The 21452-nt window shown below is 43.0% G+C and overlaps 1 protein-coding gene across 1 annotated transcript; it reads right to left on the bottom strand.

Moving 5' to 3' along the window:
- Window positions 1–13793: 13793 nt before the first annotated feature.
- On the bottom strand, window positions 13794–15035 carry LOC122157310 (homeobox protein HMX2-like). Its single transcript, XM_042812897.1, has 2 exons — window positions 14825–15035; window positions 13794–14359 (listed from the first exon to the last, which is right to left on the bottom strand). The coding sequence occupies exons 1-2, from the start codon at window positions 15033–15035 to the stop codon at window positions 13794–13796; spliced, it is 777 nt and encodes a 258-aa protein (XP_042668831.1).
- Window positions 15036–21452: the final 6417 nt, after the last annotated feature.

Here is a 21452-nt window from a genome sequence, read left to right as displayed (position 1 = left end):
TTGTTTCATTTAGAAAGCAGGCATATTTGATTCATAAGAAGTTTTATTTTGCGTAATCTGGGTTTTTTTTCTGTTACTTCCAGTCAGAATGCTGAGCCAGAGCTGAAGGAACACGAACTCAGGTAGATATTATTCCAGAATAAAGGTTGTTTTGGCTTATGCAGATTATGACTCTCCTCATATTATGAATCTTGTCCTTCTTCAGGATGAAGACCCATAAATATTTTATTGTAAGTAATTTTATTGAAGATAATTTCAGCTCGCAAATCTAAAAACAATTATTCATATATCTAACTTGATACACATGAGCAATTCTATTCATTTCTCTTTATCTCAAGTTCAGTGCAACTACTCATGTGTCTGGGTAAGCAACAGTGTGTTTGCAGGACAGTGATTTAATTGCTCTGATCTCAATTATTTTTTAGCTATTCTTCATGAAGGATTAACTGCTAGAGAACCCCACCAAAGAGGATAGTAAATTTTCCAGCTCTGGTATTTTCCAATTAAGTTTGCAAGCTCTCCTGGAAATGTGCTTCAGCCATTCCAGGACAAATTACTGGGAGTTAAGTAGATGAAGACAAGAACATGAAACAGGCAGAGAATCAAGCTATCAAATCTTGATGTTTTGTTTTGTTTTGCTTTTTAACACAGTCATCCCCTGGGGAAAAAAAAACAAACTTTGAACATTAAATAACTAACATTCTTTTCAATGTATCCAATATTTTTATTTTTTAAACCCATGTGCATACATATGCAAAGCTTGAACTGCAATGTGCAAAATAATAGCATATGTTTGTAAGTTACTATGTATATTCACTATGGGCTGAAGGTAAGATAACTGTTTGGTGAGTGTTTCTGTCAAAACAAAGTTATAACAAAGTTTTTTTTTCCCTTTCAGAGTAATTATGTATTTGCCATCTTGTAAGACTGAGTTTCCAGTACAAAATTCTACTTTTTTTTTCCTTTTCAACATTGAAGATTGATGCTACCTTTTCCTTTCCCCTTGGGAGTTTGAACATCAGGAGGAAATACTGAGTACTGAATCTGTTTCTCCATGTACACCAGTCTACTCTCATGCTGACCATGTTCAAGAAGCTGCATTAGGAATTTTCTTTTTATTTTTTTCTGCTGAGAAGGAGAGGATGAAGGAGGAAAGAATGACCAATTATAAACTCTGTTGTCTTTAGATGAAAGAACCTTTTTGTGGTATTCTTCAATCTCTTGTTTGGGCTGTCAACAGCAATTTGATAAAGAATGTTCCTATGTCTGACCTGTTTTTTCAAGATAGTAACCTATATTGTGTATCATCTAAAGACAGGGGATAATCATCCATTATACTCGGTACTGCTGTTCCTGCAAGCTGAGCATAGCCTTTAAAACTCAGATAAGTTGATTGATAGTTGTGTTGAGAAAGCTGCTACTAATGATATTTTAGTTAAAGGGGAAAAAATTAAAGTTTCTTTAATCTGATTCTCCCCCACCCCCAACACCACACTTCAGAGGCCAAAGCTCATGATAACTGTTTTGTGGTGAATGGTCAATTGTTACAAAATTCTAATTGGTTCTGGGTCAGTCCCTTTGAAATAGCTGCTGTGCTCTAGTAATTTTTTCAATTAATTCTTAACAACTGACAAAACTTTGGATCTTGTCAAAAATCATTCAGATTTTTATAGTAGGTAAGAACATGGAACAAGATTAGCCTGGATTAAGAAAGATTCCTACATACATTATCACCAAGGTTATAATTATAGTTTAGCTCTCGTTTTCTTTCTTTGCTCTCAGAATAATGATTAACCAACTCTGCGGGGTTCTTTTCCCTGTAAGTACTTATGAAATACTTTTGTAAGGATAAATTGTAAATGCATATGTGTATTCCTTGGTTGACTTATGAATAAACTGGACAAGCACAGGTGTCAGTTAGGAATGCCTCCAGGCAAATTTTCATCAAACTAGATTTTTGATCCAGACAAGTCCTGGGCAGAACAGGACCTGTGTTAGTGAATCTTACATCCTCACTGACAGAAATCAAGAAGGCATTAGGGAACAGTTCTCCATAGGTGTTATGTGACAGCCTCAAGATTTCTTCTATACTTTTTTCTGTTCCATTCATAACTTAAATTCTACTGAATTTGGAGACTTCAAAGAGATGGAATGCGTTGAAGTACAAAGTCTTCTTTCACCAGAAAGTCCCCAGACAGACGATGAAATTACATTTCAGGCCTCTTTTCTACAGTAGAAATTAGCTCCATGATCAGAAACCGAGTATACTAATTGCTTACCCATAAAGCCAGGAGAAAGTATTTATTAAGTTGTTCAGTTGTTGGATTTTTTTATATAGATTTTTCCTTCAGATGACACCTTAAAAATATACAGCCAGACACATCAAGTCATAGAACAGATTAAATCAAGAGTTTATTAACTAATTTGAATAGATTATATGTACCAAGTTATCTGTACTTTTTTTCACAGATTTTTCTAAACAAGTTATAAAGCTTAGATATTTTCACTCTATCTAGATCATAATAGTTGTTTATGCATAAATAAATAAAATAAAGCTTGAAGAAATGAAGTTTGGGTCCTCACACATCCTGCTGCAACTCAGAGGCAGATACATACATCATGCATACTATCGCATCTTTTTATTATTCAACCTGATCATAAACTGTTGTCCACCACACTGAGATAATCTTTAACCCACTTCACGAATTTTCAACCAAATGTAATGGCTCCACGTTTCTTGTACAAAGATCTATTCTGATGGTGGTTTAATACATTCATTTTGATCTCGTTCATTGAAAACAGAAGTCTCACCATTGATAATAACCAATATATTGGTCATCGTGTAAATGAAATATGTTTGTTCTAATCTAACCAGAAATTAGGGTAAAAAAAAAAAAAAAAAAAAAAAAAAAAACCACCTTTCAAGGATTTCAGATTTCTGAAACTCTTTTTCTTCAAATGACAAATCTGTGCTCTTTCTTTCCCTTTACTTACCAATATATTCTTACAGAAATAACAAAAAATGTAAATATCTGACTTGTCTTTCCACTCCTTTCTTAGTTTCTGGTGTAATCGCTACTTTACTGTTAATGGTAACTTTTCATGTTAGTATGTGTTCTGTTTTGCAATCAAGTCAGGACCAAATTCTGAGAGACGTTTCTCAAAATGACTCCAGTGGGATTTTTGGGAGTTCTTCATCAGAAGAGATTGTATCATCAAACCGTGTAAGTGTTCTGGTTTCCAACAGCAGTGTGTTCTCAGGATCTACAAATTGAACTCAGATGGTACTCATTCTGATATTTATAGATTCCAAAACATTGTCAAAGAGGATTCAATCTCCTCCTCAGGAGTAGGGCAACTTCTAATCTGTCCAGTATCTGTATTCCAAGTTCTCAAAAACATGTCTTGTTTCAACTATTTATAAAAATTGCAAGTGTGTAAGCATACATAAGGCACGGAGAAATTGCATGATTTTTCACCCCTTTTGGATGATAAAGAAAGTAAAGTAACTTTTAGAATGAGACTTTTAGAAGGGATATAGTCATACTTTAGACTTATTTCATGCTCCGGAGAGCGGTCATAAAAGTCTGTCAAAGTTCACAAAGCTGGGCTATTCACAGCTAATTCTTGCTGGTCATGTCAGACCCCATTTGTCACACCCACACATGTAATGCTGCACTCCTCAACATTTTGTTTTGGAACTGATCCATGGAGTACTTCCAAAATCTAAATAAAATTAATGTAGATTCATTGGAAATACTGCTGAAATAGTCTGTATGCACTGATTTGTGCAATGGAACGAAGTTGGGGATATCACTGAATTCTGTGAATATCCAGGTATGTCCATTGTTTGAACCCAAAATGTGAATTTCTGTTGAGCTAGTCCACTGAAATCCAAAGAAAAAACACCTCTTTGAATTCATAAAAGAACACTAGAACAGTTCTGAATTTTTCTCCTCTCTAATCTTTACTGATTTTTTTAATCTGTTAATGAAACAGTTTTCTAGATCCACAACACTGTCACGTAAAAATTATTCCTATCTTTAAAAAATATTTCAAAAAATGAGGGAAAGTATAATCGCAAAGACTGGAAAATCAGTTTCTCTAATTTGTCAGTAATTCTTTTCTACTTTAGACATTTATAAACGTATTCAGTAGATTTGTAACTTTTTTGTCCTCTTTTAAGAAAGAAAAAAAAAAGCTTTATTTCCAATCATAAAGTTAGCATTTGTCATTTTGAAAATGTTCCACCTAAAGATTCTGAGGATTTTTCAGCATTTTCAGAATGCCCTGGAGGCAAGTAATTCAGTAAAAGACTTCCTTTCCCTTAATGGGTTTTGGATGAATCAGCATTTGCAATTAAAGTAACATTTTGCTGCAGAATTTCTTACCAGGTCTGCAACCAGTATTCCTGTCTGAAGGGAAACAAAATAAAGTAAGGAATACTAAGATTCTTTTTAAAATAGCCATTCAAATTGTCTTTCACCTGGTAGGATATCAAATTTCTGTAGGCCTGGCCTTTTCTCTTCACTCTGACACGGGTTAACCGCATAACCAGTTATGGTTAGTTATCTGCCCCCTCTAATTTTCCATTTCTTAGGGTTCTTTTCATAGAATCATGAAAAGCTTTGGGTTTGAAAAGACCTTACAGACTATCTAGTTCCAACCCCCTTCTGTGGGCAGGGACACTTTCCACTAGACCAGGTTGCTCAAAGACCCATCCAGCCTGGCCATGAGCACCTCCAGGGATGGGGCATCCATAGCTTCTCTGGGCAGCTTCTTCTGAGTAAAGAATTTCTGTCTAACACCTAATCTAATCTACTCTCTTTTAGTTTTTAATTATTACTCTGTGTCCAATTGCTATACTCCTTGATAAAGAGCTCCTCTCCAGCCTTCATGTATATTAACTGGATTAAGAGGAAGGCTGGGTGGTCCTTGAATCAATATTACCCACCAAATGCATTATTTAGCATAAGATTGTATCACTGAGATACTAAGATGCCTCTAATTCCTCCTGCCCAGGAGCAGAGGTGATGGGAAAACGCCAGCACCTGCTGTAGCAATAAAAATATCATTCATGTTTCATTTGGTAGCCCATCTTTTCCCACAGCAGTGATATGTACATTGTCCTGAAAGTAATGCCTCCTATTTATTTCCGTGGAAGATACAATAGATACAAAGAGCACAGTAACACTATTTTATATGACAAATTCTCAGATACACAGCTACTTTTTTCAACATGGTCATCGCCATCAGGTCTGTGGATGAGCAGATTGTGACTGTTTTAATTACATGGTGCAACACTTATGCATGGCCATCTGGAGCATGGCTTGTCTTTCATGTCACTGTCGCCACAGCTGAAATGCATCACCCACCACCTCACTGTGCTCTCACTCACTGTTTGGTCTTCATAAAAGTTCAGCAAGTGTAAATGAATGTGAATGGGTGCCATTTTTTTCTGCATGGAGGAATTCAGCAGTACACCTTTGCTTCATCTGCACTTCCATGTCAGACACCACTTTGTCAGATTGCCCCTCTGCTCCATTTGTCACACAGCAACAAAATGTAATGGAGTATTGGTGGGAAGATTCAACCATTTCTTCCGTATCACCTCTGATAATATGGGCCAACACAAAATAGGAAGCATTATTTTTTGATCATTCCCCATACGTAAGGACATTGGCACCAATATGACTCCAGCCAAAATCTTTCCTAGAGATTTGCCAGCTTTCATGATATGTATGCTCCCCTCACACTCATTTTGAGTTACTTAATGTTTGTTCAGTGGAGGACATCTAATCACACTGCCAGCATCATAACTAGTGGGTGATGCACTTCCATTTTTCATCTTCAGGATCACAGCCAAGACCTGTCCCATTTTGCTATGTTAAATATGTCATAAATTATATTTCTGCTTTACCATTTTCCCTTGGCCACGATATTCAGGGCAGTGGGGTCATCAGCAAATGCTCTTGAGAGAGGTACTGCTTACTTGAAACTAAGAGTAGGAGCCATAGATCTGCTTCTGTAAGCAAAAATATGTGGTGTTATTGATACACTGTGGTTACATTGCATAGTGGAAGTGGAAGTGAGATAGATAGATTAAGAGACAGACAGATAGGTGGATAGGTGGGTAGGTAAAAAGATTGATTCAATAGATAAACTAACTGGTATATTAAAATGTTGATGTTGAGCAACAATAATACAAAGCACTGTTAATGTACTATATTGAATCACTGAAATATGAAGAAAAGGAGATATAGCAAAATTTGTTAAACTATGCATCACCAGCTTACACACTACTTCACTGTATTGTGAGCATTTCTGGTCTATGCACTTTGGAAGAAAACAAAGCAGAACACACACAATAAAACGTCAGGAAAGAGTAAAGAAAAGCCACATCAATGATAGAAGGATTGGATAGGATCCCAGTTCATAAGCCTGGGGACTGGAAGAGATTACAAAACAAACCCTGATGACACCATAAACCTCTTCAAAGTGGAGGTTTCAAACAATGTGAAAGTGATCAAGCCAAGGAACTTCACCTAAAACTGCACATCAAGTGATCTGAGCCATTCATTAGGATAGGAGAAAATCATACTAGACAGAACAGTTAAGCTTTGGAAGAGAGGTAATGGGGGTAATTGAGGCACCATCACCAGAACTATTCAATAATAGATTAGATAAGTAGTTGAAATAATGTAGGGGAATATCCTGCACGATGCAGGGAGTTGAGCTAAATCACCCAAGAGGAGAATAATTGCAATTATAGATCTGTTTTTCCATCCATAGAAAAGTGTGATGCCAGGTGATAGTACTATTTTTATTAAAAACTGAAGTGGAATGTACATACTCATGAAGGTAGCCAAAGTCCACATGTATTCAGTTGAGGAATAATAAATGATCCACTTTCACAGACCTATGTGCTGTAGTGTTAATTTTTGCAGAATCAGTGTTGTCTGACGCTGGAAAAGGACTTCATCTGCAAGGTTTGCTGAAGAAAAGTCCTTGCTCTCTCATTTCATTCATATTGGGAGAGTTCCCTGCTTGATTTGTGAACCCGACATTTTGCTATAGTCTTGAATATTCAAAAAAAAGACCTTAGAAAAATTTGAGCATGTAAAACAATCTGAGAATATAAACAGCGTATTCCTCCGGGCCTCGTAATAGAAAGCAAAAACAGCAGTGGAACCTTATTGCTGACAAACTTCAAAAAGATGCAGGAATTCCTCATTTTATTTAGTTGTTTCTAGCATCCTGTATGGCACATCTCAGGTCTTGCTGCCCAGGAATTAAGCCAGGATTTTCCTATCACTTTTACTAAGAGGAGAACCCAGAAAAGACCCGGTCAAATGCAGAGAGATGATTTGTAATTACTTAGTATCATTCCTCCATGGGCTTCCTCGGTGCGTTTCTCACCTTCCAAGAAGATCTGTGAGGGTGGGAGTAATCTAACCAAGTCTGACAACAGCACTTGCCAAAACTTAGTTTCATTGTAAAAAGCCATATGTTAAAAAATGGATGGCTTTCAGAAGTTCCCAGAGCCTCTCCCCAAACTGCTTTCACTGACAACGTTTCTCACTGTTTGCTTTCAGTAATCCCAGGCTAGATTTGTGGTGGAAGGCACTTTCAGTTAACTGAAGTGCAGTCCACTGCTATTATTGTCACTGTCCTAAGTAGTCCCCCTCATAATATGAAGTCAGTGAATTCAACAGAAAGCATGACGATCCATTGATCCCATCATCTGACCCAGGCCAAAAGATTATACAATAAAGGGACAAGCAGACATATTAGGGACCTTTCCCCATTGATTAGATCAGAGTCCAATGACTTGGCAAAGTATACCGATGTCCTAACTGCATCAGCCATCTGGTACTTCTGACAGCGATGCTCATGGATTGCCAGTCTCTTCTGAGACAGAAAAGTGTTATGTATGCAAATAATTGGGAGGGAGATCAGGTTTCATTTATTAGAAATCTTCATAAAGGGTGGGATTCGTCTTGACGGTTGTGTAATATAGTTGTATAAAGCTTGTTGATACCAAGCTATATAAACTAATGCAATTTGTTGTATTGATTCAAAAGTCAGATGTAAGTCTGCAAAAGCAGGCATGCATGCAAAGTGGTTATTTAATAACTGAAACTGAATGCAAGTATTTAGTTACAAATCCACAAATTACAGGCTCTTCTAAAAACACAAGTGTGTCCTACCACATCATATTTCCTACTGAGTAATTAGGTTTCTTTGCATCAATAACTTGTACATTAATGACTCTAAGCAACTGTTGATTCATACTGTAATATACCATAACAAATCCAGAGTGGTTCACTTCTCTTGTATAAAAAGTTATAGAAACCATAGAATTACAGAATCATAGAATCATAGTAGGCTTGGGTAGGAAGGAACCTCAAAGATCATCTAGTTTCACCCTCCCCCCTTGGAATAATTGCATCACATTATGTGTCAGAGAAGTCAAACAGTCCTGACTGTACAAAATGTTACAGACCAAAATAAATAAGTTTTTTATTATGCAGCATTTTTCTGTATCCTATTCATGACAAATGAAAATATGTCTGAATGTGGTATGAGCACCCCTTGTTCATTCAGTTGTACAGATCTCAGTCTGCATGGGAGGACATGAGGATGTTCAGATCTTCACCAGGTCATACGAAGAGTTCACTACAATTTCAGCAACAGTGAAAGGTACAGTAGAAATCACAACCCTAAGGAAATAAAAAGACTTTAATTTGTGGATCCCAACTATTGATTTGCAATATCATTCTAAAATCGTCATTTATTTGCCCAAATGGTAAATAAGGAATATTTATGTTTTCAGGAGTAACTTGAAGAACTATATATTTTACAGTGTGTATAGCCTCCACATGTGTATAATCATATACATCATCTAGAGGTCTGGAACTCAAAAAACATTATGATTAGCTGGGAGCTAAATGTTTTCTGCTTTTAATATTGATGTTGCCTAATATATATATATATATAGGGACTGGTTTTTTTGGTTAAATGTGGTTCTTGTATCTGCCCTACAGATGGCTGTTAAAAGAAATGAAGAGCTGGATCTGGCAGATCTGTGGAGAAGAGCCAGGGCGGAAACTGATACAGTCAAAAGTTGATCTTCATCACTTGCTATGGTGTCATCCCTATTGGAAAAAGAGGAATGCTGATTCAATAACTTAAATACAAAATAAAAGAAGACTATAAATAAGAACTTCTTAGTTATCGTTTCATATGGATTCATCCTTTACAAAGCTCACCATTCTGACCTATGTAAATCTAAGAATGAAAGCAGCAAAAGCCTCAGAACTGTGGGAAAGTATCCCCTGCTTTAAAAACATCATTTGTTCCTAACAATTCACAAATATCTCATGATAGAACTTTGAGCAGACAAAGATGGCTTCTGCCCCAACCAGATCAACTTAGCATCACTGTCCCAGAGGGCATTCATGACCCCAGCAGACCGTGGAAAACTGCGATCCAGATGTGAGTTTGTACAATGAGTGCTTCACTCAAAGTTCCACCACTGCATTTGTCCTCAAACCCACACACTGATTCTGACTTTTGTGCTATTTCACACTGGATTTTCCTTTATTTTTTTCAGAATTTCTGGTAATATTTTCTGATATCCATTGGATTTTATACTAAGACCAGCACCAATGTAATTGATTTGTTAACAGAGAAGAGGCAAAGCGTGATGATCCCCCCATGAGCTGATTATGTTGCAATTGCCATTTCCCGTGCCAGAACACTATTTCCTCCAGCTCTGAGTTCTTCTTTGGAACAGAAAATATTCAGCTTCTTAGGGGCAAAAAAATGTTTCCCTGGATAGTACAGCAATGAGTGGGGCCCAGAATAAATATTCCTGACACAAAATTTTTTATTCATTTATTTTTTAGAAATAGACAACTCCTGGGCTTTTATTCTAAGCAATTTATTTACGATCTTTGTTTTGATGGGATGGATGAACTAGTGAACATTCTCACCACATGATATAAAAATGTGTTTAACATTAGATGGTTGGACTGGATATCTTATAGTTCTTTTCCAACCTTGGGAGATCCAACCTTGGTGATTCTGTGATTAGTATTGAGGGAGATGCAGGTGCACTGATCAATGAGTTTCACTCTTTTCCAAGCTTCTCCATAAAATTCATATATTTTTTCTTTTCAAAATAGTTCCTATTTCACATCATATCTATGAAGATATTACTACCTCATGTGCTTAACATAGGAAAAGATTTTGAGGACTTAATCTGGAAAATTCATCACTAAATCCAACATTTTCCAGAGGTCATATCTGTCCCTTCTAACTACAGGGAGAACAGAATCAGGCCCAACCCTAGTTTAACCTGCAGTCAGCCCATGACATACATAGAGAGGCAAAGAGGGACTCCCAGCTTTTCAAGAACATATATGTACAAATATTATCCATAGCCTCACAAATCTCCCATAGGATATAGGAAAATCAGAAGAATCTCCGAAGCGATCTTGTGATAAATTCTTACCTTTCCTAAATTTGATGAATTACAGCAAGATTCAAAAGATTCTGTTCCGGCAAGTAAGGCTATGACTCTCCATTCTCTGCCTAATTCCAATACTGCTGCAAGCCTTGCCATAGATAGATGAAGTACTTCTTCCATTTATCAACATGTGCAGTAAATTCAGTACATTCCTGAAGAAGGAAGTGAAAAGAAAACTAAAGAAAAAAACAGTAAATCCAGGAGCAGGGAAGAAGCAGGAGATTTTTCTCCACTTTAGATCAACTACTGGCAAGAACCAAGGGCAATTCTGAATAAGTTTTCCATCTGTGGACTGCAGGGCACTTTCCCTCACCTTGTGAAGGTGAGTACCAGCCTTGGTAGGAACAGGGATTTCTGCAAAAGGATGGAAGACAGAGAGAGAGATGCAGTGATTTTTCAGCCATTATATTGCACTGTTCCACAAGTAATGCATTTATACATGAATTCAATGGCTTTTCAGATTTATTTTCCCACTGAGAATGGTTATGTTTTTTACTGTCCTTTTTTTAAGAGGCTTGTATCTCTATCTTCTATTTTGTTTAGCGTTTGAAGGCAAGCTCTCATCATATATGTGCACCGCCTAATGTTTGATATGTTTAATTTTCTGTATTTTGGTTTTATAAGTATTCTGTGAACTGATAAGCTAGTACTAACCTCCTGCTGCAAGGTAGCTAACAACAATTTCTTGATTTAGTAAGAAACCATTTATAATTGCAAACACGTTTTCAAGTCTAAAAGTCAGTAGTATTCATTGGGATCAGAATTGACTGCTCAGCTGGCAATCCTGATACACTGCGAACCTGGCATTCTTGGGAGAAAACCAGCCTGACACTAGACTTGTTAAACTCAGTAGCAATAGTACGGGTTAATGGTTTTGGCCAATGATCGCAGCACTATCAAATCTGTCCTGAAAGGGGTGAATGTTTAGGGGATGGTTATTTACTTTCTCATCAGGTGTTTCGAGCATCTGCTAATGCCCCTATTAACTCCTCATCTTAACTGGACAGCAGAGTATGAAGTCGGGTTAGGCACTGGAAGTACCCATGCAGATCTCCTTCTGTTATTTTTATAGAATAAATTCGTTCCACGTTTTGAGACTGCGTTTTCTTTCAGACGCCTGGGAAACTCTGCAAACGGAGGCAAATAAGTAGGAGAAAAGGTAAAAAAAAAAAAAAAAAAATGAGAATGAAAATGATCTGATAACTATGGTGAAAATAAATGAATTGCCGAAACGATATTTTTTGCATTATTATCTTTCTCCATGGACACATCTGAGGCTGAAGTTCCGTGAAAAATAATAATAATAATAATAATAATTTCTTTGACCAAATTTTAGCTCCATTTAAAGAACTAGACAGACCTTTGTGCGGAGGTGCTGCATCTGATGAAACTCCCATTGCTACGGACGTTCTCCTTATCAGAATACATTAAATTCGGAGCAGTAACCAAGTAAGCACGTGTCAGTACTGGAAACAGTAGAAATAACAACTAGAGGGAGGTTCCGATATGGACCATCAACTACTAAAAACAAACAAACAAACAAATAAATAAATAAAGGGAGAGAAATAGGCACGCATGAGCCGTATTTCATGTCATTTGGAAATAGTTGAAATACTTCTCCAAATGCATTTTGCTATGCAAATTCAGTGAATCTTTATGGCTTTAACCAACTTAAACACTCAGAGCAGAAAAGAGAGGAGCGGAACCTGAGAGCTGAGCTTTGCACAAACCCGAGCTGCGCTGCGCATCTGGCAGCTCCCGTGCCCGTTTGCACCTCGCGTATCGACGTTTGTTTCCGTGCAATGGCCTCGATCGTGGGGTTTTTCCTTGTTTGTTTGGTTTGTATTTTTTCCTAGAGCAGGAGCACCCTGAGATGCTTGAGCCCGAGTACACCGATACACCTTATACTTGACCCCTAACTCAAGACTAACCGAAAAGAAGGAAGGCAGGGCAACCAAGCAGCGCAGATGATTGCAACCAGGAGGAAATTTCACCCCGGGTTGCGAAGGAGCTGCTCCGGAGCTTCTCGGCACACGGGCTGCATTAGCACCGCTCTGCTCTACATGGCACCCGGCCACAGCCCCTCCCTGGAGAGGAATCTCCAGGGCTGCCCTGAGCCGGGGGGTTCCGCTGCACGGAGGCTCGGTGCGCACCCGCGCTAGCTGACCATTGAAATGAGCATGGAAGAAAAGTGGGCAAAGGAGGGAAAATCAATGCTTATCAGGTCCAAATACCTCTTCCGTTCTCTCTCTCTCTCTCTTTTTTTTTTTTTTTTTTTTTTTTTTTTTCTCTCTCTCTCTCTCTCTCTTTTTAATTTTTTATATTTTTTTCCCTCTGGGAAATTCAACAAGTTACCCATTTTAGCACGCGCTTCTGATTTTCGCCGTACCACAATTACACGTTCAACCTTCATTTTTTAAACAAAATCCCGTTGATGCAGTCTAGGAAACGTCTTTCTTTGGACACTTCCCAGGAGCGGCTGTACGGAACAGGCATGCAGTTCGGGTTTCTGATAGAAAAGCTTTATTTCCCAATTCGAAATATAAAGCGTTTGAACTCGGAAACCAAAAGAAGACAAATGCGGTTGGAAATTTTAAGGGGGGGTTAAAAAAACAAAAACAAAAACAAAACACTTCGTCACAGTGGGGCATCAGATAAAATAATCCCCTGAGATATCGGGGGCGGGGTTAGCATAAGGAGCATGAGTAACTCGCGTGCGAAACATCAGACGGGCCCTGATTTGGGAACCGGTTAGCACAAAGTGTGACAGGGGACTTGTTTGGTTCGAAAATTCAAAATTCAGAGTAGCTATAGAGATTTAGAGAGATGTCTGCATTTTGATAGTGTCAGAGATGGGGAAATGTTATTTGGAGGGGTAATAAAGGCGAAGAATGTGAGATAGAGAGTACGGAGTGGATGGGGCTGTAACCAACTCTCTCGGGTGGAGGCACGGTGCGGGGGCAGCCGCGACGACACCATTCCCGTGGGCTGAAGCAGGATATCGTCTTTCCTAAACCGTGGCCACGGAGGGAAGGGAGACACAGCGCACCCCGTTTTCTTTGGCAGCTCCGTTCTTCTCCTTCTCGAGCAGAGGGCAGCGCTCGTTGAAGCTCTGACAACGCGGCACACGGCCGCGTGTGAGGGACCCCGGGCCTGGGAGCGACTGCCGCGGGTCGGGGCGAAAGCGGACGGTGACACTGCGGGGCCACAGGGAACATCGGCACCCGGCAACAGGCAGGGCGGGGGCCGGGGGGAGAGGCTATACATCCCCCTCCAGCAGGCTGAAGTGCTTAACCGGGCCGGCAAGGCAGAGGTAGGGGATGGCGCTGCCCGGGTAGAACATAGGGAAGGGGAGCGGCAGCAGGCAGCGGCTGAGCAGAGCGCTGTCCTTGTATAGGGCCGGGAAGGAGAAAGAGGCGGTGGGAGGCGGCGGGGGCTCCCCTTGGGGCTCTGCTTGGCCCGGACCCTCGGGCTCGGCCGACAGCTGCCTCTTGAGCTTGTTGCGGCGGTTCTGGAACCAGATCTTCACCTGCGTCTCGGTGAGGTGCAGCGCGGCTGCCAGGCCAGCTCGTTCGGCGCTGCTCAGGTAGCGCTTCACGTCGAACGTGGACTCCAGCTGGAAGACCTGGCTCTTGGAGAAGATGGTCCGCGTCTTCTTCTTGCCTCCCGCCGCTGAACACCTGCCGCTCTCCCTGCTGCAGCCCCCAGATTCCCGCGGAGACGGCTGCCGGCATCCGCGGAACCTTTCCGTGCAGAGCAGTGAAACCGCGCCTTCAGCCTCGGCATCCGCACGGCGCGGCCCTTCCGCCCGCAGCCGCTCGCTGCCTGCAATGGCAAAACACAGCGTCAGCCCCCCACCCCGCCGCCGTCGCCCCGCATGCACGCACCCGCGGCCGGGGAGAGGGGCCGAGGCCGGGGACTGCCCACCGCCCTCCACCTTCAGCCTCCGTGGGGAGAACTCGTAGGGAGGAGGGAGAGGATCTCGCAGTAAGCATCTAAAGGATATCTCTCTGCCGCTGTGAATCGGAGTGGGAGGGGGCTCCCGGACACGAGAAAAACGAGGCCGGGAGGGACCTCTGAAAGCAGGTGGTTTCGAGAGGGATTCATGTCCTCCCACGGAGCCTCTCTTCCTCAAACTGCTGCGGGGAACGGAGCCCGCGGTGTGGGTGTGCGTGTGCCCGCCCCACCCGAGCCTCCTGGGCGCGGTCCCGTTTGGAGGCCCGCGGCTAAACCTCTGTCCTGGGTGGGTGCCTGGCTGCGACCGGACTTGCGGTTCCGCCTGCTTAGTACCCGAGTCGCTGGAGCCTTTACTGGGGTGGTCCTCCGCAGGCCCCTCTTCTTCCTCCTCTCCCTCTTCGTCCTCCGGCAGCACGCAGCGGGACCTACCCTGCTCCCGGCCCTGGCAGAGAGGACCGGGCTGCAGGATGCTGTCGATGCTGAAGGCCGACGTTGGGGCTAGGAGAGGCTGTGGGACTCCGCGGCCGCCCCCGAGCTGCACCATGGCGCACCGAGCCCAGCCGCAGGAGTGGCGGCTGAGGGAAGGCGGCAGCCGGGGCGGAGGGAGGGCTGGGGACAGGGGGAGGAAGAGGAGGGGTCGGGGAGGAGGAGGGAGGGGATGGAGCTAGAAGGAGCCAAAGGGCTCTGGGCTTAGTGAACTGTGCAGGAGGAGAGGGAAAGGAAAGGCCGTGAGGAATCGCTGAGAGGAGGGAGCAGGAGGGAAGCAGAGAGGGAAAGATTTGGGATTTTTTCTTTTCTGAGAATGAGGTTCCTTAGGCACGGGGGAGTAGGGCAAAGCAGGGCTGAGTGCCCTGCTCAGCACCTTCACTTGGGGAGAGATAGATCCACGGAGCCCAGGGAAAGGCAATGAGGAGGAGGGTGGAAATGTGGGCGTGATGGTTGAGGGAAAAAGAGATGAGGTGAGAAGGGTTGGATGTGAGAAAAGGCGAACGGAAGGAGGGATGTGGGAGAAGAGGGTTTGGAATCTGGAAGAGTAAAGAGGTGGAGGGGAAATTTTGCACACAGGACAAAAGTAACAAAGGAGTGAATGACAGAAGCTTGTCATCAAGAGGGAGGAAGCACTGAGCGAAGGGAGAGAGACAAAAGTAGAGAAAAGGAAGACGGGATATGGGAACGATGGGTTGGACTCGGTGGTCCTTCTGGCTTCCTTTAAACACGGGCTACTCCGTAATTTTAAGAAATGCAAAAATGGGTAAGCAGAGGAGCAAGGGGAGCAATCAGCCCACCTTCACAGAGAGTTCCGAGCAGAAGGGACCCCTTCGCTGCCGGATGAACCCTGTGACGCCAGGGCGCCTCTATCCCTCCCACGGGTGCACACCTTTCGGGGGATGAAAGAATTGCGCTATTAAAGCAAGTGCTGCAGGTGCTCTTTAGGATTCGGGGAGCTCTGCGGTACCTTTAGAACTGCTCCTCACCACCTACTAACATCGCTTTAAAAACCTATTACACTGTACCAGCTGGGTGTTCTGCTCAGTTAGAGGTGTCACCAGCTCTTCCCACCCCTGCACTCCTGTGCAAAGCCACGGGAATGTTGTCACCGGCTTTTAAAAGGCCTTTTAGTCCCAATTGCGATATTTCCACCACAAAAACTGCTGAGAGCAAGCTAGCAGCTCTTGAAAAAGAGTTGACAGTAGAAGTGCTGACAGACTCTTAAATATTGTTACGCCGGAGATTCCGTGAGGTGAAATCGGGGCTTCTTAAGGTTTTGGACCGCGTTAATCTTTAAAGCTGTGGTTCTGGGGAGAGCGGTTTGCAGCTCCTTTTCATGAAAATTTGTTACACTTTTGAAGTGCACTCAGATTTAATGCAGCCGCCTGACGGAGAGCTGGATTTATCCCACCAGGAGACAAAAATATAAAACCTCCTCTTCCATTAACACGGTCATTGGCCAAATGCCTGAAGTCGTTGCGTTTGTCTTGCAATGCCTTGTGCAAGCTGACGGGGCCGGTGGGGTGGAAATGTCCCGTTAAAGGAGCGATAGTGCGAGGGGAGGGCCGGGAAGCAGCGGGGAGAAATGTGAAGAAGCTGAAAAAATGAATTTTCAGCATGGGGAGAGCAGCCCAGGGTACAGCGAGCCGGGGGAGTGGGGGGAGGGAAAAGGCTTTGAGGCACCATCTCAATTCACTTCCCGGCCCCAAATGGCCTCAGGCGAGGTGCACACCTCTAGAATGCAACGATTTTCCTACAGTAGTAAAAGATTTTCCGACGCTGGGATATTCTCATCCTGCGTTTTCTTCACGCTGCCTCTGAGTCCGAGGGGCAGACCTTTTGCATTTAATAATATATTCCTCTGTTAGAAGCTCGAGTCGAGAGGAAAGGAATTATTTTTACCTGAGAAAGCTTTTTACAGAAGATCGGTTGGCATATATATCCGCATTGCCATTTTAGCTCAGAGCAGGAAAAAAAAATTAGGCTACTCTCAAGCTAAATCTCATTGAATTGAAATCTGATTAGGATTACAGAAAAGTGAGAGTCTGCCTTTTCTTGGCTTAGGGGATCGGGATCACTTTATCCCCACTGCAGTCGGGAGTAAACAGGCCCTCTCAGGAGCATGCAGCCCCTCTGCAGAAGCCTTGAAGTTGTCCCCACTCCTCTTCTGGGACACAGCCCAGGGAAGCAGGTCACAGGGAGAAACGTTGTCCCAAAAAAGAAAAAAAAAAAAAAAAAAAAAAAAAAGTATTAAAAAAACAAATTTAAAACTCAGTAGCTGCAAGTGTCACACAGAATGGGGCTTTTCAGGGAAAGTTTGTCTGAGCCGACCCTTCACCTCCAGGTACTGGATAAAGCCAGGATCAGGCCTTCTGTGACCCCAAGACAGAACATCCCTCTTGGAAAGCTTTTGTCAGCCCTTAAGGTCAATTTGAAGTCGGATAAATCACCTCTATGCCATGTCTGCACACGATACAAGAGGTGTGCAGAGAAATCCTGGTGGGGATTTCAGAATAACACAATACCTGGCTGCTCAAATGGCTGGGATTGCTAACAAAAGAAGGGAGAGCAAATAAAAATGATGATAAGAGACGAAGGAGAATGGGAGAATGGGAGAGAGTGGGAAATAGAGAAAAGAGAGGAGAGGAGAGGAGAGGAGAGGAGAGGAGAGGAGAGGAGAGGAGGGGAAGGAAGGGGAAGGGAGGGGAGGGGAGGGTTACATGATTTCTTCTCAAGTCTGAGTTCTTGTAAGGCACGCATAGCTATGCATATGTTTCTATACACAGAAATTAAAACGTAGGATCGGTAAGAGGAGTTGAGAACCTCCGGCCAGTTAAATGAAGCACTAAGAATTCTGCCGTACAGTTGGGCTCTTTGGGCTGGGGGAAGCAGTGGCTTTGCCCGGCTGTAGCCGGAGGCACCGGAGCCCGGCAGCGCTACTGCAGGAGCGCGGCCCCGATTGCTGCACGGCACAGGGTGCGCGCCCCAGCCCGACACACTGCAAGGGTGCAGACAGACTCTCCCAAGGTAATGCAGTATAAAAGAAAAAAAAAAAAAAAAAAATCGATCTCAATGTATTGTTCAACAGTGGAGCCAGCGCGCACCGATTAGATTTATTAAGTATTGATTTGCATGAATATTTTAGACCCATGCCTATGAAAAAAGTTATAGACCATCTTCGGGGGGTGAGCGATGTACCATTTGCAGTGCAGCCATGTAACAAGGTGCTTTTCAGCGTATCGATCACCTTCATTTAAAGTGTAATTAATATTAACATCTTACAGCGGCTAAGCCAGTTTATTTCAGGGGGTCGCTTCGTATCATGTGCCGATATTCTTTTGCTTTGCTTAAAAAAGCACTAAAAAGGCCACCTTTCCGCTAATTTTTTCTATTAGCTCCCAATAAACACAAGGTACCTTTGTGAGCAGCCTGGCAAGGTTCTCCACCGCCTCGCCTCTGGAGTGCCATCTAGCTAAGCTGTTGTAGCAGCATTCATTAAGTAAATGTCAACAGAGGAGGATTTATGCTGCATAATAATATTACAGCTGTAGTATAACTGGATTTATTTTGAAGCTATTCTGAGGTTGCTTTGATCTATAAAGCAGCAACGTATGTCTCTGTATGTCGCAAATAGCCTTCTCAGAACTGCTTTGAGCTGTCGAGTCCACCAACATATAGACCATTCTGTTTGCTAAAGAACTGAGCATGGCTATCACCTCTTTGCTTAATAAAAATATACGTAAGGAAGAAAACTGCGGAGAATCCGTTGCTGTCATTTTGGGGGTGAGCTTTTAATTTTTTTATTTTTTGTCCTGCTGAATATGGCCGATTTATGACTAATGAGAGCTGTTTGTCTACATCCTGCAGAATATTCGTGCCACCGGTGCAATGAAAACAGTCTTTAAAAATCTACGAGATAAAGAATCCTGAAGTGCCTGCATTCTCACTTTCAGTACACACTTTTAATAATCGACTCTAAAGCACTTCCTGCACGTACAGAATAAGGCATAAGTAAGCACTTTGTTCTTAGACGAATTCACGTCTTGCACCTTTTAATATTTTACTATGATCATAAGTTACAAATACAGTGTATGAAAAAAAATCCGTTTATTGATAGAATCAGCACGTCTTTAAAAACAAAGAAAACAAAAACAAACAACAAAAAAAAAACAACAAAAAAAAAAACAACCCCGAACTAATGTCAAAACACAGTTTAAAAATCCGATTGATAGTGGAGCCCTGCCAGTCCCTTAACTTCAAGAAAAAAAAATATATTTAGTAGAATCAGAAGTATAATAATCTCATATGTTACTCCAAAGAAAAGGCATGTGGAGAGCGGAGGGCGTTACGTTGCGCGCTGGGTTACAATCTGCTCTGATTGATAGGAGCGCGGAGAGTCCGGTTTTACCCCGGCGGGAACTGAGTCCGACGGGGGGGACGAGCTGCTCGCTGTCCTCCAGGCAATCCGGGCTCCGAGCGGCACGGAACCCAAACGTTGAAGCCAGAAGAAGGAACGTCGCCCAAAGTCACCTCCAAAAGGCCGAAGTCCCCGAGGCTCTGCGTCCCGTGGGGCACCGCCGCGCCCGTCCTCCTCCGCTCCTCGCGGTCACATCACCGCTTTGGGGATATTTCACCCCAAGTGTTTCACAGATATGCAAAGAAAATAGCGTGGCGAAGCTCTCCCGGAGTCAGACTAAGGATTTCGGAGCAGTGGAGAAACAGCTCCCAAAAACGGGGCTCAGGTGGGAGCGAGCATCCCGGCAGGAATCCGCAGTATGCTCTAATTTTGTTACATTTGTTTTCATTCTCGAGTGCTTTTGAGGCTTTTAGAGTCCCTACTTCAACAGTGCTGATGTCCAGAGCCGTGTTACAAGCCAAAAAGGAGAGGGGGAAAAAAAAAAAAAAAAAAAAAAAAAAAAGTAGCGGTGGAGAGGTTGTAATCCGTCCATGACCCTTCTCGGGTTTCGTATGAAAGCCGAAGCTCCGCCGATCGATTTCACAACAAGAAAGCGTGAGATCGCCCCCAATGCAATGCAAAGCGGAGTGAACAGTGAGAATCGGATCGCCATTCCTTCTCTGGGGAGCGGATCGCACGTACAGACAGACCCCAACGGAGCCCGGACCCGGCTGCTCTCCCGAGTGTTGCCAGCTTACATTACAGCTGATTGTGCCCTAAAACGTGGGATCAAAGCCCGACCTTCCGTCAAGGCTGAGTTTTGCAAGGTCATTTTTACCTTAATATTCGGAAAAGAAAAAGAAAATCCAACTTTTGGAAACAATACGGGACCCGAAATTCATTTAAGCAGTGCGGAGAGAGGGGAAAACAAAACAGTTATTAAAGGAAAAAAATAAGCTTGGCATGCATAATACTTCATATAATATCACATTACAGTCCAGCTTGCATAACTAGCCGTACAGCTCCCCGGTCTGCTGCCGTCTGAATTCCTTCTTTCCTTTTTTTAATTGCCAGTGCGAACTATTAATCAACAAACCGAGCCCATAAGAGATTGGAAAGTGGAGGTGCGTTTTCCTCAGCTTCCATTAGGAGACCCAAACAGGAGGCAAACCTAGCTATTAAAACACAGTATGGTCTTTTTGCTTTTCTTATTTATTTCTTATTTCTCTCTCTTTCTCTCTCTCTCTTTATTTTTTAAAATTTTTTTTTTATTTTCCCATCGCGTATTTTTAGAGGCCGCTTTAATCAGGGAAATAAACCGAAACCAAAGAAAACAAATCCTCACAGCTCTGACTTCGGAGGGATAACATTCCCTCCAACAATTTGCCTTCGAGTTGCTTAAAATTAAAAAAAAAAAAAAAAAAGACCGGGGGGGAACTGCACATGCCCGAGAGTATCGATCGGATGAAAATGAGTAACAATGGAGAGGGGCAAAAAAAAACAACAAAACAATCTGTACCAATTAAGAGGCCTGAAACAACGGGCCCTGGAGGAGATGCTGGAGGCGGGGGTCCGCCGAACCCTGCGCGGAGCAGCGGGGAAAAGGGTCCGGAGGTCGCGGTTGGGGACACCGAGGCTTCGCCGTCCGTGGGGCGGGGGGGAGTGGCGGGGCCGGGAGGAGCCCCCGGGCCTGGCGCTGCCGTACATTCGTCTCCCGCTCGGGGGGGAGCTGAGGGGCTGCGGCCCCCCGGGAAAACGCCGCTCCGCGTCAGCGCGGGACCGAGGCCGGGTTTTCTTTGGCTGCGTGGCGGGGATGGGAAGGGGGGGCCTCTGAACGGCCCCCGGCTCATGGCTGCGCTCATCTGGGTTCCGTCCGGCTGCTGCGCGCCACTCTGAGTTAACCCCAGCGGTAAGTTTATTGCACGTTTTCTTTTCTTTTCTTTTTTTTTTTTTTTTTAAAAAAAAAAAAAAAAGTCGAAAAGCGGAAAATGGTGAAAGTGGAAAGAAAAAGTCCTGGGGTGAGGCTGGAACCAGGGGGGGGGGGCTCGGGGCAGCGGTCCCGATACAGGTGGGCGC

This window comes from Centrocercus urophasianus, unplaced genomic scaffold (assembly GCF_019232065.1).
Source record: "Centrocercus urophasianus isolate 14NV4802_14NV808 unplaced genomic scaffold, USGS_Curo_1.0 seq_13, whole genome shotgun sequence".
NCBI classification, from domain to species: Eukaryota; Metazoa; Chordata; class Aves; order Galliformes; family Phasianidae; genus Centrocercus; species Centrocercus urophasianus.
The sequence above is the reverse complement of the archived record's forward strand: the minus strand, read 5'-3'. Positions and strand labels throughout refer to the sequence as shown.

What these genes read in the sequence shown, in the direction of transcription:
- LOC122157310 (XM_042812897.1), bottom strand. Translation starts at nt 15,035, where the DNA reads ATGGTGCAGCTCGGGGGCGGCCGCGGAGTCCCACAGCCTCTCCTAGCC. An exon ending in TAAAGGCTCCAGCGACTCGG is followed by an intron (nt 14,360 to 14,824) that starts GTACTAAGCAGG and finishes TTGCCATTGCAG; the next exon opens with GCAGCGAGCGGCTGCGGGCG.